Here is a 12,596-nt window from a genome sequence, read left to right on the forward strand (position 1 = left end):
TCATGCTATCCTAACTCAGGTCATGCTATCCTAACTCAGTAGGTCATACTATCCTAACTCAGTAGTAGGTTATGCTATCCTAACTCAGTAGGTCATACTATCCTAACTCAGTAGGTCATGCTATCCTGACTCTAGATCATACTGTCCTAACTCAGTAGATCAGGTTCACGCTTAGCTGCTATATTGAAGCCTGGTGGTTGCTCCCACTCAATGCTGTGGAGGAAGGTCTGCTCAGCAGCTCCTGTTAAGATGAAAACCCGACGATGAGTTCTACACCGTCACCTGGGAGGGCCATGAGTCGGAACCAGCTCAATGGCACCACCAACAACGCGATGTTGAACAGTTTTTGGCAGAGCTGTGAGCCTATAATAGGAAGAAAGGCCTGGCCATCTACCTCCAGAAACCAGCGGGTAAGAACCTAGGGGCCACAGTGGTCCAACTGACGCCTGATCCTGGACTGGCATAGGACTGGGCAGCATTTTGTTCTACTGTGCATGAGGGCACCACCAACTGGGGTCTGACTCAGCTGCCGCTAGTAACCCTAGAACCCCATAGTGCGTGCTGGAGCTGACTGAGTGGCTGAGCAATGGAGGTGGCAGAGGACAGCAAGGAAGGACAGGCAGCCATCTGGCACACTCCTCCACCAGGGACCGAGCTGGGCACCAGGACCCCATGAGGCTACAAACAAACCCTTCACCCTTGATTCCCACTGATAGCAACCCTGTGGATCAGAGGAGAATTGCCCCACAGGGTAAGTCTTGACGGGAGAACAGAGCCTCATACCTTCTTCCCAGAATGGCTGGTGGGTTTGAACCATCGGCCTTTCTGATAACAGCTGAGTGCTTTACCCACTGCACGACTACGGCTCCCCACCTCCCCCACCGCAAGGTTGTTGTGAAGTGCTGTTGAGTCGACTCTAATGCACAGTGGCCCTGTATAGGTTTCCGAGGAGCAGCTGGTGAGCCTGAACTACTGACCTTGCAGTTCAAAAGGCTTTGCAGTCTGACGCATTAGCCCACAGCGCCACACCAGATACTGTTATTTATTGAAATACTGGTAGACCTCAGAGATACCGTAGGTTCAGTCAAAGACAACCCCGTAAAGCAACTATCTCAAGGTGAGATACATGCATTTTGAGTCCCCCAATGCCTAGAGTGCTGGTGTGGCACTGTGGGCTAATATGCTGGACTGTAAAGTCATTTGAACCACATGGTCGGTGGTTCAAGTTCACCAGCCGCTCCTTAGAAACCCTATATAGGGTTGCTATGGGTGGGAACCGACTCCATGGCACTTAACAACAACAATGCTTAGAAACTCCTGGTGTGACGCTGTAGGATCAGCACTGGACAGCGAACCACAAAGTCAGCAGTTGAAACCCACCAGCCGCTCCTGGGAAGCCCTACACAGGGTCGCTGTAAGTCGGAATGACAAGTGCCTAGGAAAGGGTACTGACACTAGGCAGGTCCAGGGTGACCACCACGGGGACAGTGTGCACAATGTTAGGGTGACCACCACAGGCACAGCGAACACACACTGTTCACTAGACGCAGGGCTGCCACCAGCCTCCCGTTTGTGAGAGGCGCAGTAACCAGGAAGGACAGTGAGGGCTGCCCACAGGTGTAGGCAGTGGTGGGGGCGTGGCTCATACCAGCAAATAGCTCCGGTGGCACTGGGTAGAGTCCTCAGTGGTCAAGACCTCCGCCAACGCCTGGTACAGCTCGTCCAAGGGTTCCACGTGGACAGCCTCGTGCTGGGGATAGACAGGACGAGGCCTTCACTTGGGACTGTCGCCCATTCTGCAGGGTGGGTAAACTAGTCACAAGGACACTGGACAAGCTAAAAATTCCCATGGGTAGCGAAGCAGTTCACACATACGCTAAGGTGGGAACCGCTGAAGCCCAGGGCTGGGTGGGTGGTGGCAAGAGCTGGGGTTCCCAGGGTGCAGGACAGGGGCTGACACCACAGAGGCTGAATCAGCTGCACACCAGTTTCAAGAAAGCCCATGTGTGCAATGTGTCTGGAGACAGCAGATAGTTGGTTCTGGGTGTCCCACCAGGTACCCCGGGTGGTGACAGAAGCTGCCTTCACTGTTTATCTCATTTATTTAGTTTCAGCAGCTCAGTTTCCCATTCGACAATGCACACACTGTTTCATCTCATGGATGGCTGTTCCTCAATGTAACTCCACTCAGCCCTCTTCCTCCTTGCGTTCCCTCTTCCTCCTTCCGTTCCTCCTCTCCTAACCTTTCTGAACTCTTTCCCCGGGTAGCTGCTGCCTTTTTGATCTCGAATGGTGCACCACTCCCTGGAGTTACTGACCCCTTATCCACCTGTCTAGTTTGAGCCTTGGGAGCGAGTCCAGTTTGTCACTGACCTTCTTGATGAGCTCTGAGAGAAAGCAGCGTGTGAACTTTGCTGATGGGGGGTGCTCCACACACAGGGGGTGCTTCACAGTCTACGGCAGAGGACAAGGGGATGCTGACTGCAGGAAGACCCTCCCCAAGTTGTCTATGACCTTCAGGCTCCAAGTGAATATAGGGACAAACCCCAAGTTCCCTGATCCCCGCTCCCATGGCAGAGATGGGGTCAGGCCACAGATGTCCCTCCATGGGGGTGGCTCTAAAGAACAGAAAGTAATTTTCTTATAGTTCTGATACCTCTTCTTGTCCACAATCTTGGGTGTCCCTTGGTTCTCAGGCTTGTAGATGATCTTCAGTGACATGGCCCCCACCCCTCTCAGCCCCTGAGTGTATCTGTATCAAATCTCTTTTCATCACTCAGAAGTAATTAAGTTCAGAGCCCACCCTACTCACGAAGGATGGAATGAACCTAACAAAGACCCTGTTTCCAAACAGGATGACACCCACCTGCTGGGATGGGGCGAGGACACAGCGAGGACAAGGACAGTTCAGTCTGCAACAGCATCTTAAGACAGAAGCAACTTCCCAAAACACAGCCTTTTCCTCTGAGGAAGAACAGCCTTGCAGGTGTTTCTAGGGGCCCAGTTTGGGGAGGAATGTGGGGCCTGTGGACTCATGCTCAGCCCCCTTGCAGGGGAGCCAGTATGAACTGGAGTTTGTGGTCAGTGGTGTTGTGTCTGGCTCCATGGGAAGGTGGGAACCCAGCCAGTGGGAACCAGGTGGCACGGGGCAGGCATGCATCAAAGGCATCTGAACGCTGTGATCAGGGCCGGTGGCCTGGGAAGAACACAGTCCTCCCCCCAGGGCTCTCGGCTTGGCTGGTTAGGTTCTAAAGGAGCTGTTCTGCCCGAGGCTGTCATAGTGATAGTGTGCCCTATAATGTTGGCTTGAGTGCTGCTTGGATGCTGGAAGCTACCGGCATTTCAAATACCAACAGGGTCACTATGGTGGACTGATTTTCTGCTTCCAGAGTAAGATAGATTAGGAAGAAATGCTTTCTAAAAATCAGCCACTGAAACCCCTGTGGATACTACTATCCCATGAAGTCAGCTTTAAACCAAACCCGAAATACCAATCTCAGTGCTACTGAGTCCATTTTGACCCAGTGACCCTGTAGAAGGGAGAGCGTAGAAGTGGCTTCCAAGGCTGTAAATCTTCACAGAAGCAGAATGCCACATGGTTCTTCCAGAACAGCTGGTGAGATTTTGGTTAGCAGCTAACCACTTTCGCTACACTGCCGTGAATCATGTTGCTTCTGACTGAACTGCCCTCCATAGGTCTCCACTGCTGTCAGTCCTATGGAAGCCGAAAGTCTCAGCGTTCCTCCAAAGGATAGCCGGTGGGTTCGAACTGCTGACCTTTTGGTTAGAAGTCCAATGCTTACCCTACAGTGCCACCAGGGCTTGTTAAACCAAACAAGTTTAACTTAATTAGAAAAGACACCTGCCTTGAGCAGTGTGTTCTTTTTAAAGAATCCTCTCTGAGATCAAAGTGACCACAGCGAATGTAAAGGTGACAGAGAAGCTTTGGGGACAGTGAGTTGGTGCTGCTGCCCGTAAGCATTTTAGGAAAGGACGCAGAGAAGAGGTGGCACCAACTGAAGACTGTGACCACCGATGTCACCAAATCGCGCTCGTGGAAACTGGTGAACTGACGGGTGTTCTGTGAAATCAAACAGACGTATTGCAACAGGCAAATCTGCTATATAAGACCTCTTTAAAGTGTTCAAGAGCAAAGACGTCAGTTTAGGGACTAAGGTGAGCCTGACCCAAGCCATAGTAATTCAGTAACCTCATCTGCATGTGAAAGGTGGACAAAGAACACGGGAAGACCATAGAAGTACTGATGCATTTGAGTTACGGTGTTGGGAGATGAATACTGAAAGTACCGTGGACAGTCAGAAAAACAAACACATTGGAACTGGAAGAAGTAAACTCAGAGTGCTCCTGAGAAGCCCAGGTGGAGAGACTTCGTGTCTCATACTTGTGACATATTATCAGGAGGGACCAGTCCCTGGAGAAGGATATTATGCCTGGTAAAGTGGAGGGTCAGCAGAAAAAGCGAAGACCCCCGATGAGATGGACAGACATAGTGGCAGCAACAATGGGCTCAAACAGAACACACATTATGAGAATGGTGTCAGACCAGGCAGTGTTTGGTTCTGTTGTGTAAACGGTCATTATGAGTTAGGATCTAACTCATGGATCACAGTAGAGTATTGTGCACTGGTGGTGGCTGTGTGCCGTGGAGTCGGTTCCGACTCATAGCGATCCTGTTCAGGGTTTCCAAGGCTGTAAATCTTTACGGGAGCAGAACGTCTCCTCTTTCTCCCGCGGAACAGCTGGTAGTTTCGAACTGCTGACCTTGCGGTTCGCAGCCCGATTCGTAGCCACTACCAGAGCTCCTTTTGTGTACTAGAGTGCTGGAAGGTGAGCTCCCAACACAACAGCTGTAACGATGAAGGAGAGGGTACCAACAATTGTGAAGGTGGGGCGGGGTACGGCGGTGTTTCTCTTGTACACACGGTTCCTGAGTCAGCTGACTGGACAGCAGTAGCAACAGGCGCCTTCCCCATGTTCTCTGTGCTGCCGTGTGTGGTGGGATGCTTGGGGTGGGATCCAGAATGGGCCATGAGTCAGTGCAGTCACCGTTCTGAACCACGTGAGCGTTCTCCATGCACTTTCTAGGACAGAAAGTCTTAAACCCCTCAGCCTGGGCTCCCTGGATGGGCTTGGTGGCTGGAAGAGGTTGGGTTGTGACACCCCACAACGTGACCTTCTGTAGCAGCCCCTCACCGCCAGTCCTGGGGAGAGAATCCACAGCTTTGATTTTCACTAAGGTTCATGGCTGTTTTGGGTTGAATTGTGTCTTCCAATTCCATTACGTTCTAACATGAAGTTCCCCCTGGTCCCAGTGAATGTGACCCGGAAGTAGGGTCTTTGCAGGTATCATCAGTTCACAGGAGGCCGTAATGCACAATGGAAGGCCCTGACCCAACAGGACTGGTGTCTTCACAGAGAAGTGACACTGAGAGGAGATGGAGGAGAGACTGGAGTGATGTGTTGACAAGTCAGGGGATGCCAACAGTTTCCAGGAACCACCATAAACTAGGAAAAGGCAAGGATGGATCCCCCCCTGGAGCATTCAGAGAATGTATGACCCCACCGACAGCTTGGCTGTGGTGTTGGTGAGGAATACTGAAGATAGATGGACTACCAGAACACACAGATTTGCCATGGAAGAAGTACAGCCAGAATGAGCCTTAGAAGGAAGAATGGCAGACTTGGTCTCACATAGTTTGAACATGTTATCGTAAGGGACCAGTTTCTGCAGAAGGAAGGACATCGTGTTTGGTAAGGTAGCGGTTGTTCTTAGGTGCTTCCCAATCGGTTCTGATTCTCATTGATTTCCTACTTTCACATTTCAATCACCAGTAATTACCATTGCCTCCGGATTGCATGTTTGATCAATATCAGCAGTTGGTAGGATCCTTCAATGTCATCATCACTGGCTTTAGGTGCTGATGCATAGATGTGAGGAATAGTGGTACAAACTGATCTTCCTTGTAGGCATGTGGATATTATCATATCACACACAGCATCGAACTTCAAGATACAGCATAAAATACTCATTTTGATGGTGAATGAGACACACCATTGCTCTTCAATTTGTCATTTCTGGCATAGTAAACCACATGATTTACTGATTCAAATAGTCCAATACCAGTCCATTTCAACTCACTAGTTCCTAGGAAGAATCGTGGTGACTTCGTACATTAAGTACTGGACTGTGAACCACAAGGTCCACAGTTTGAGTCCACCAGCCGCTCCGCAGGAGAAAGATGAGGCTTTCTGCTCCCTCCAAGATTTAAAGCCTTGGAAACCCTGTGCAGGGTTGCTACGAGTCCAGCACTTAACAACATGCCTAGGATGGCAGTCTTGATGCATTCCATTTCATTTGGGGCCACTTCCAACTTTCCTAGATTCATACTGTGTACATTCCATGTTCCCATTGTTAGTGGATATTTTCAGTTGTTTCTTCTCATTTTGCGTGGTGTCCCACCCACAAAGGAAGGTCCTGAAAGCATTGCTCCATTCCCATAGTTAAGGTCAACTCTACTTAGGCTCTTCCCCTATTGTACTTTAAGTGCGGTGTCACCTTCAAGCAGTGTAGGTGACTGTTTTGATGCTATTCATAAGGCTTTCTGTGGTGAACTTTACTGGTAAGAGGGTCAGAGAAGAAGAGCAAGACTCTTCATGAGATGGCCCAGTGGGCTCAAATACAGCAAAGGTTGTGAGGAGGGCACAGGTCCCAGCAGTGTTTTGTTGTTATATGTGGGGTTGCTCACTATGAGATGGAACCAACTCGATGGTGCCTAACGACAACAAAACATGAGACCATCCGTATCTGTGGTGTGAAGCCCCCACTTTGTAGTCCTTTGTTACAGCAGGTCTGGGAGACTAAGACCCTTCTGTACCAAGACGCAGTGTGATCTGCCCTTGAACTAGGGCCAGGGTGGGGCCGGGTTAGGCAGTTTGGTGGTTCTGCCTCCAAACCACATTAGAGGTCCCTGAAGATCCTAATCTCACCATCAGCATCTGGATCAGGGGACAGGTAGGCAGGGCTTGCCTCTTGTCTTCTTCATAACACAGGGAAGCACGTTTTAGAGCAGCTTTCAAATCCAGAGGGCATCCCTGCATGGCTCTTCCTTAGACGTCCTCCCGACACATAGGGGTCTGTACACGCTGATGTCTTCATCTAAGACACTAAAAAGCCAGTGCTGAAAGAGGCAGTGGCGCCGATATTCAGCATCTGCTCGTGGCTTCCTTCAACAAATACACCCACCGCTTGTGGCACATCTCCACGACCAGTCGGACCTGGGGGTCTGTCACCCATGAAGTGGTTCCATCAGGTGGGTCGACCCTGACTCACACTAACCCCAGGAGTGTCAGAGAACTGTGCGCCACAGGGTTTTCTTTCTCTGTTGTTGAGACTACACAGAGCAGAACATGGGTTACACGTTGGGCTGATAACCACAGGGTCAGCGGTTCAAACCTACCAGCAGCTCAGAGGAAGAAAGATGAGGCTTTCTGCTCCTGTAAAAATGCACAGCCTCAGAAACCTATACAGGGTCGCTGTTAGTCAGAACTGACTCATCAGCACTTAACAACAACAACATCAAAGTGGACAGTCAGTGAAAAAGAGGAAGACCTCCAACAGTGGGATCAAACAGAACAACTGTGTGGATGGAGGACTGTGCGGTGTTTCGGTCTGTCATACGTGGGTCGCTATGAGTCGGCATTGACGCGATGGCACCTAACCACGACATGCATAAGTCGGTGACCCCGATCAGAGCTGTACAACCATCTTCTCCTCCTTCTGAGCTGTCCCCCCCCACATTACAATAAATTCACGGCTCCCAAAGTTTCCCATCTAATCTTCCCAGTTGCTGGTGTCAGCTTGGAACCTTATATACAGATACTCTTTAGTAGCTTGGCTAAATAATTGTTTGACTTCAAGAAGATATCAAGGGATCTTTTTGGTTTAAGATTTAAAATGTATCTCAGGGCAGTAATTCAGGGGGTTCATCCAGCCTCCATGGCTCCAGAAAGTCCAGAATCCATGAGAATTTTACATTCTGTTCTACATCCCCCCTCTTTTGACTAGAACCTTCAGTCACAAAGCTCGGCAATGACAGCTGGGCACCATCCGGCTCCTAGGGTTCAGGGCAGATGCTCCATAGGGTTTTTCAATGGTGATTTTCAGAAACACATCACCAGGACTGTCTTTTGAGGTACCTCTGAGAGGACTTGAACTGCCAACCTTTTGGTCTGCAGCTGTGTGTGCACCATCCCAGGGACTCCATGGGACTCTTACCTTCTGCAAAATATCCAGAAGCAGTTGAGGCTCTGACGAATCCCTTAACTTCTCTTCTAAGCTCTATTCGTGGGACAGTTTATGAGAGGAAGAGGGAGACATAAAAAAAAGGGAGAGGGATGTCAAAGTGTCTCACAGGCATATTGGCAAGGTGCTAATTGTCCCTCCCCAGGGATGAGAGCCAATCAGAAGTGGAAGCTGCACGTTGGGCCTGGTTGTGTTAAAGGAGGCATCTTTTATTCAGATTCCTTGCTCACCTGCCCCCTGGCTCACATATCGGCTACGCTGATGAACTGTTGGCCGGGAAGCTTGCTGCAGCCCTGACCTCAGAGAATTGGCAAATGCCAGGCCAGGTGACTCCATCCTCTTACAGGGGACCTGAGCCCAGCAGCTTGCCCTGGCTCCAGAGCCTGGCACATGGGTGACACCGGCTACGCCACTTCATTTCCCCAGCGACTTCATGGGACAGAGTAGAACTGCCCCACTGGGTTTGCTTGGCTATAAATCTTTACACTGGTTGGATTCAAACCTCCAACCTGTTGGTTGGCAGCTCTGTGCTTAAATGCTGTGCCACCAGGGCTCTGTGCTCTCAGAGACCCCCTCTCCCGGCCCTCATCTGATGTCATCCCTGCCCCCTCCCGCCACACTGGCCTGCTGGTCTTTCCTGCACACCACAGGCCCTTTGCACATACTGTTCCCCAGGATGGGCTGCTCCCATGCTGTGTTTTGGGGTAGGCCTTCCTTGACTCCCCCACTTTGGTGAGTCTTTCCTCCCTCCTCTCTAATAACTGCTTCATTTTACAGCTCCCTGCTGCATGAACTTTACAGCCACTGCCATCACCTGACTTACTTCATGGGTTTATCCTGGCTCTTCCAAGCATTCAGCCCCTTTTCTGGAAGGTAAGTGGCTGAGTACTGGCCTGTAGGAGGCCTGAGTGGGTGCTTTCATGTACACATAACCCTGACAAGAGCTGCAAGGTACAGAGCATGATTTCGTCTCCACTTTACCAAGTAGCAAACAGAGATGCAGCCACTTGCCCAAGGTCACACAGCCACACGTGATAGGGCCAAAAGGCCAGCACAGGCAGCTGCTTCGTGTGAGCTCCAACCCCAACCCCGCTTCCTTCCTATCAAACACGAAGCACAGTAAGAATGCCTATACAACAGGGAAAGGCAGTGAGACTTCGTCTCATGTACTTTGGACATATTACCAAGAGGGACCAATCCCAGGAGAAGGACACCATACTTGGAAAAAGATGAAGATGCTCAGTGAGATGGCCTGACACAGTGGTAGCAACAATGGGCTTGCACATAGCAACCACCATGAGGATGGCATGGGGCTGAGCAGTGGTTTATTCTGTGGTACACGGGGTGGCCATGAGTCAGAACCAGCTAGAAGGCACCTGTTATATGCCGGGGAGTCGGTTCCAACTCATAGTGACCCTGCACAAAGTTTCCGAGGCTGTAAATCTTTATGGGGGCAGAAAGCCTCATCTTTCTCCCGAGGAACAGCTGGTAGTTTTGAACTGCTGACCTTGCGGTTCTCAGCCCGATTCGTAGCCACTACGCTACCAGAGCTCCTTTTGTATTATATATTTGTCGTTGTTAACTGGTGTAGAGTCGGTTCTGACCCATAGCCACCCTGTACAGAGTTTCTGAGGCTGTAAATCTTTACGGGAGCAGAACGCCTCATCTTTCTTCCGTGGAACAGCTGGCAGTTTCGAACTGCTGACCGTGAAAATAGCAGTCCGATTCGTAACCACTACGCTACCAGAGCTCCTTAGAAGGCACCTAACAACACATAATTGGATGTGAGGGATAAGAATGAGCTAGCATTCAGCATGTGGTTCTCTGCATATAGAAATCATTCATAGTCCATATTCACAGGGACCCATGGATGCTACTATAAGAGCCACATTTTGGTTTTTAGAAAGTACAGAGTCCTTATGACGGAACTAATGTCTTAGAAGGTCAAATATTCTCATTGTTGAAATGACACAAATAACTAAACATCATCCTGCAAGGTGGTCCCAAGGGAAGGAAGGAGAGGAGGAGGATTATATACAGGCAGACCTTGGAGGTCATTCGGTTGGGTACCAGACCACCTTAGTAACTTTAAGAGTGCAACAAACGGAGTCACATGAATGGGTCTCCCAGGGCCTAGAAGAGTGATGTTAACCCTGGACTACTCTACGATGTGTGCAGCACCATGATGGCGTGTGAAATCTTGTGAGAAGGACTAGTAGGGGCACATGCTGTTGGGAAAATGGCAAACCACAGACTTGCTCAATCCAGGGCTGCTACCAACCGTGTTCTCAACAAATGCCGTATCTGCAAAGCACAGTAAAACGAAGTCTGGCAGGCAGATCAACATGGGACCGCTAACTGCAAGGTCAGTGGTTCAAACCCACCAGCAGCTCCTCGGAAACTCTATACAGAGCTGCTATTGAACAGCAGTATCAAGTACTCAAATGGTTCTGGGCAGCTCGCTTCAGCACACCAATGATAAAAGGAGGTGCTGTCCAGTAGGGTCCTCTGTCTGGACAGCAGGACCCCACTGCTGGGAGTCTCCCCTCTGGCCCCTAACACTTTTGTACCCTGGCTGCTTTTTGGTGACGGGGTATACCAGCTTTGGATACCCTCTGGGGTGGTTCGACTTTATCCTGTGAGGTCGCTGGGGTTGGAGCTGGGTCACCAGCCACCAGAGGTAAAGTTAGGATCCTGAAGCCGCCTCTCAGGCGACTGAATCCTTTACTTATCTTCCAGCTAACACGGAGGCCGGAGCCAGGCCCAGGCCACTCAGCAGCTGTTCCCAAAAATCCGGAAGCCAAGTGGCTAAAAAAACAACTCGGGAAAAAGGCCGTGAACACCCCAAAACTCCAGAAGCTGGGTGTCGCCGGGAGAGTCCCACATTCCATCAATCCCTGGGCCTCCTTCGGGGAAGCAAAGTGGGGGCCTCCAAGAGTTCGGTTCCGGGGCCAGTTCCCCTCCAGGAAGGGCAGGATCCCGGGGCCCAGGTGAGGGGGATCGACGCCTCTTCCGGAAGAAGGCAGGATCAGGGACCCAGAGCGAAGACGGGCCAGTTTGCTGTACACCCAGCCTCACAGAGGCTCCTAGGATCAGCCCAGGACAAGCACCGGGCTCGTGTGTTCCTGAACCCCGAGGGCGGGGAGGCCGGACCCAGCTCACGTGGCAGGCGGACCCGGAATACTTGAAGTTGGCCACCGAGACATCCCCCCACCCGCGGGCCCGCGCCCCGCAGCCCACCTGCCAAGGGAAGGAACGCAGCGCGCGCGCAGCCAGGAAGCGGCGCTCGAAGCTCTGTAGGAGGGGCTCGACCCGCACGCTCTCCTCCAGCGCCATGAAGAGGCGGGGCCAGCCGACGTTGCCCGGGAGACGGAGTCCAAGGGAGGCCTGCGCCGAGAGGAGGAGGGCCTAGGGGCGGGGCTGAGGCGGGACTTGGACACGGGAGGCAGGGCTGACGTGCTTAGGCCCTGGAAGGCGGTGCTTGGGATAGGAAGGCGGTGCTTGGGACCAGAAGGCGGGACTTGAAGTAGGAAGGCGGGACAAGGAAACGGAAGGCGGTGCTTGAGGCCAGAAGGCGGGATTTAGGACTGGAAGGCTGGATGTGAGTCCAGCATGCAGTACTTGAGGTCAGAAGGCGGACCTTGAGACGGAAAGGAGGTGCTTCAAGCCAGAAGGTGGTGCTTTAGACCGGAAGGCGGTGCTTGAAGCCCGAAGGCGGTCCTTGAAGCCCGAAGGTGGTGCTTGAGGCCGCAAGGCGGGACTTGAGGCTGGAAGGCGGGACTGCCTGGCCTCCTGCACTTCACTGGGGCCTTGGCTGGAGTCTGTCTCATTTTATGCACGTGTACAGGAAGTCCTATGGAGTTTTGGTAGCGTAATGGTTACTAAAATGGGCTGCTAATCTCAAGGTCTGCAGATCGAAACTATCAGCCGTTCCGCGGGAGAAAGATGAGGCTTTCTGTTCCCATAAAGATTTACAGCCTCGGAAACCATATACAGGGTCGCTGTGGGTCGGAACCGATTCAATGGCACTTAACAACAACGGGAAGTCCTAAGTCAACCCGGACCTCTTCTCAACGCCGCCTTCCTGAGAGTCGTGGCGAGGGAGCATGACAGCCCTCTGTGTCCGCGGACGCCGTGTGGGTCAGGCCGCTGCTGTCCTTTCGGCCCTTGGAGAAGCGTGTGAAGGTAGAGGACACGCAGACCTGCTTTGCTGCCCTGGGGCTCGTGCGGGGGAAAGCTGTTAGTTGTTGTTGACCGGACTCCGGGTGACCCC

At 51.6% G+C, this 12,596-nt stretch overlaps 1 protein-coding gene across 1 annotated transcript in view; it reads right to left on the reverse strand.

Annotated features, from left to right (window-relative positions):
* Positions 1-11,659, reverse strand: part of LOC102811338 (protein FAM86A-like) — a 15,058-nt gene extending 3,399 nt beyond the window's left edge. The window contains exons 1-4 of the mRNA XM_006874913.1: positions 11,564-11,659; positions 8,297-8,359; positions 2,374-2,454; positions 1,649-1,750 (exon numbers count right to left, since the gene is read on the reverse strand). Of these exons, the coding sequence (XP_006874975.1) occupies positions 1,649-1,750; positions 2,374-2,454; positions 8,297-8,359; positions 11,564-11,659 (342 nt within the window). The remainder of the gene's footprint in view (positions 1-1,648; positions 1,751-2,373; positions 2,455-8,296; positions 8,360-11,563) is intronic.
* Between the last annotated feature and the right edge of the window lie 937 nt (positions 11,660-12,596).

The sequence above is a fragment of the Chrysochloris asiatica genome, unplaced genomic scaffold (genome assembly GCF_000296735.1).
Source record: "Chrysochloris asiatica unplaced genomic scaffold, ChrAsi1.0 scaffold00305, whole genome shotgun sequence".
Classification (NCBI taxonomy): Eukaryota; Metazoa; Chordata; class Mammalia; order Afrosoricida; family Chrysochloridae; genus Chrysochloris; species Chrysochloris asiatica.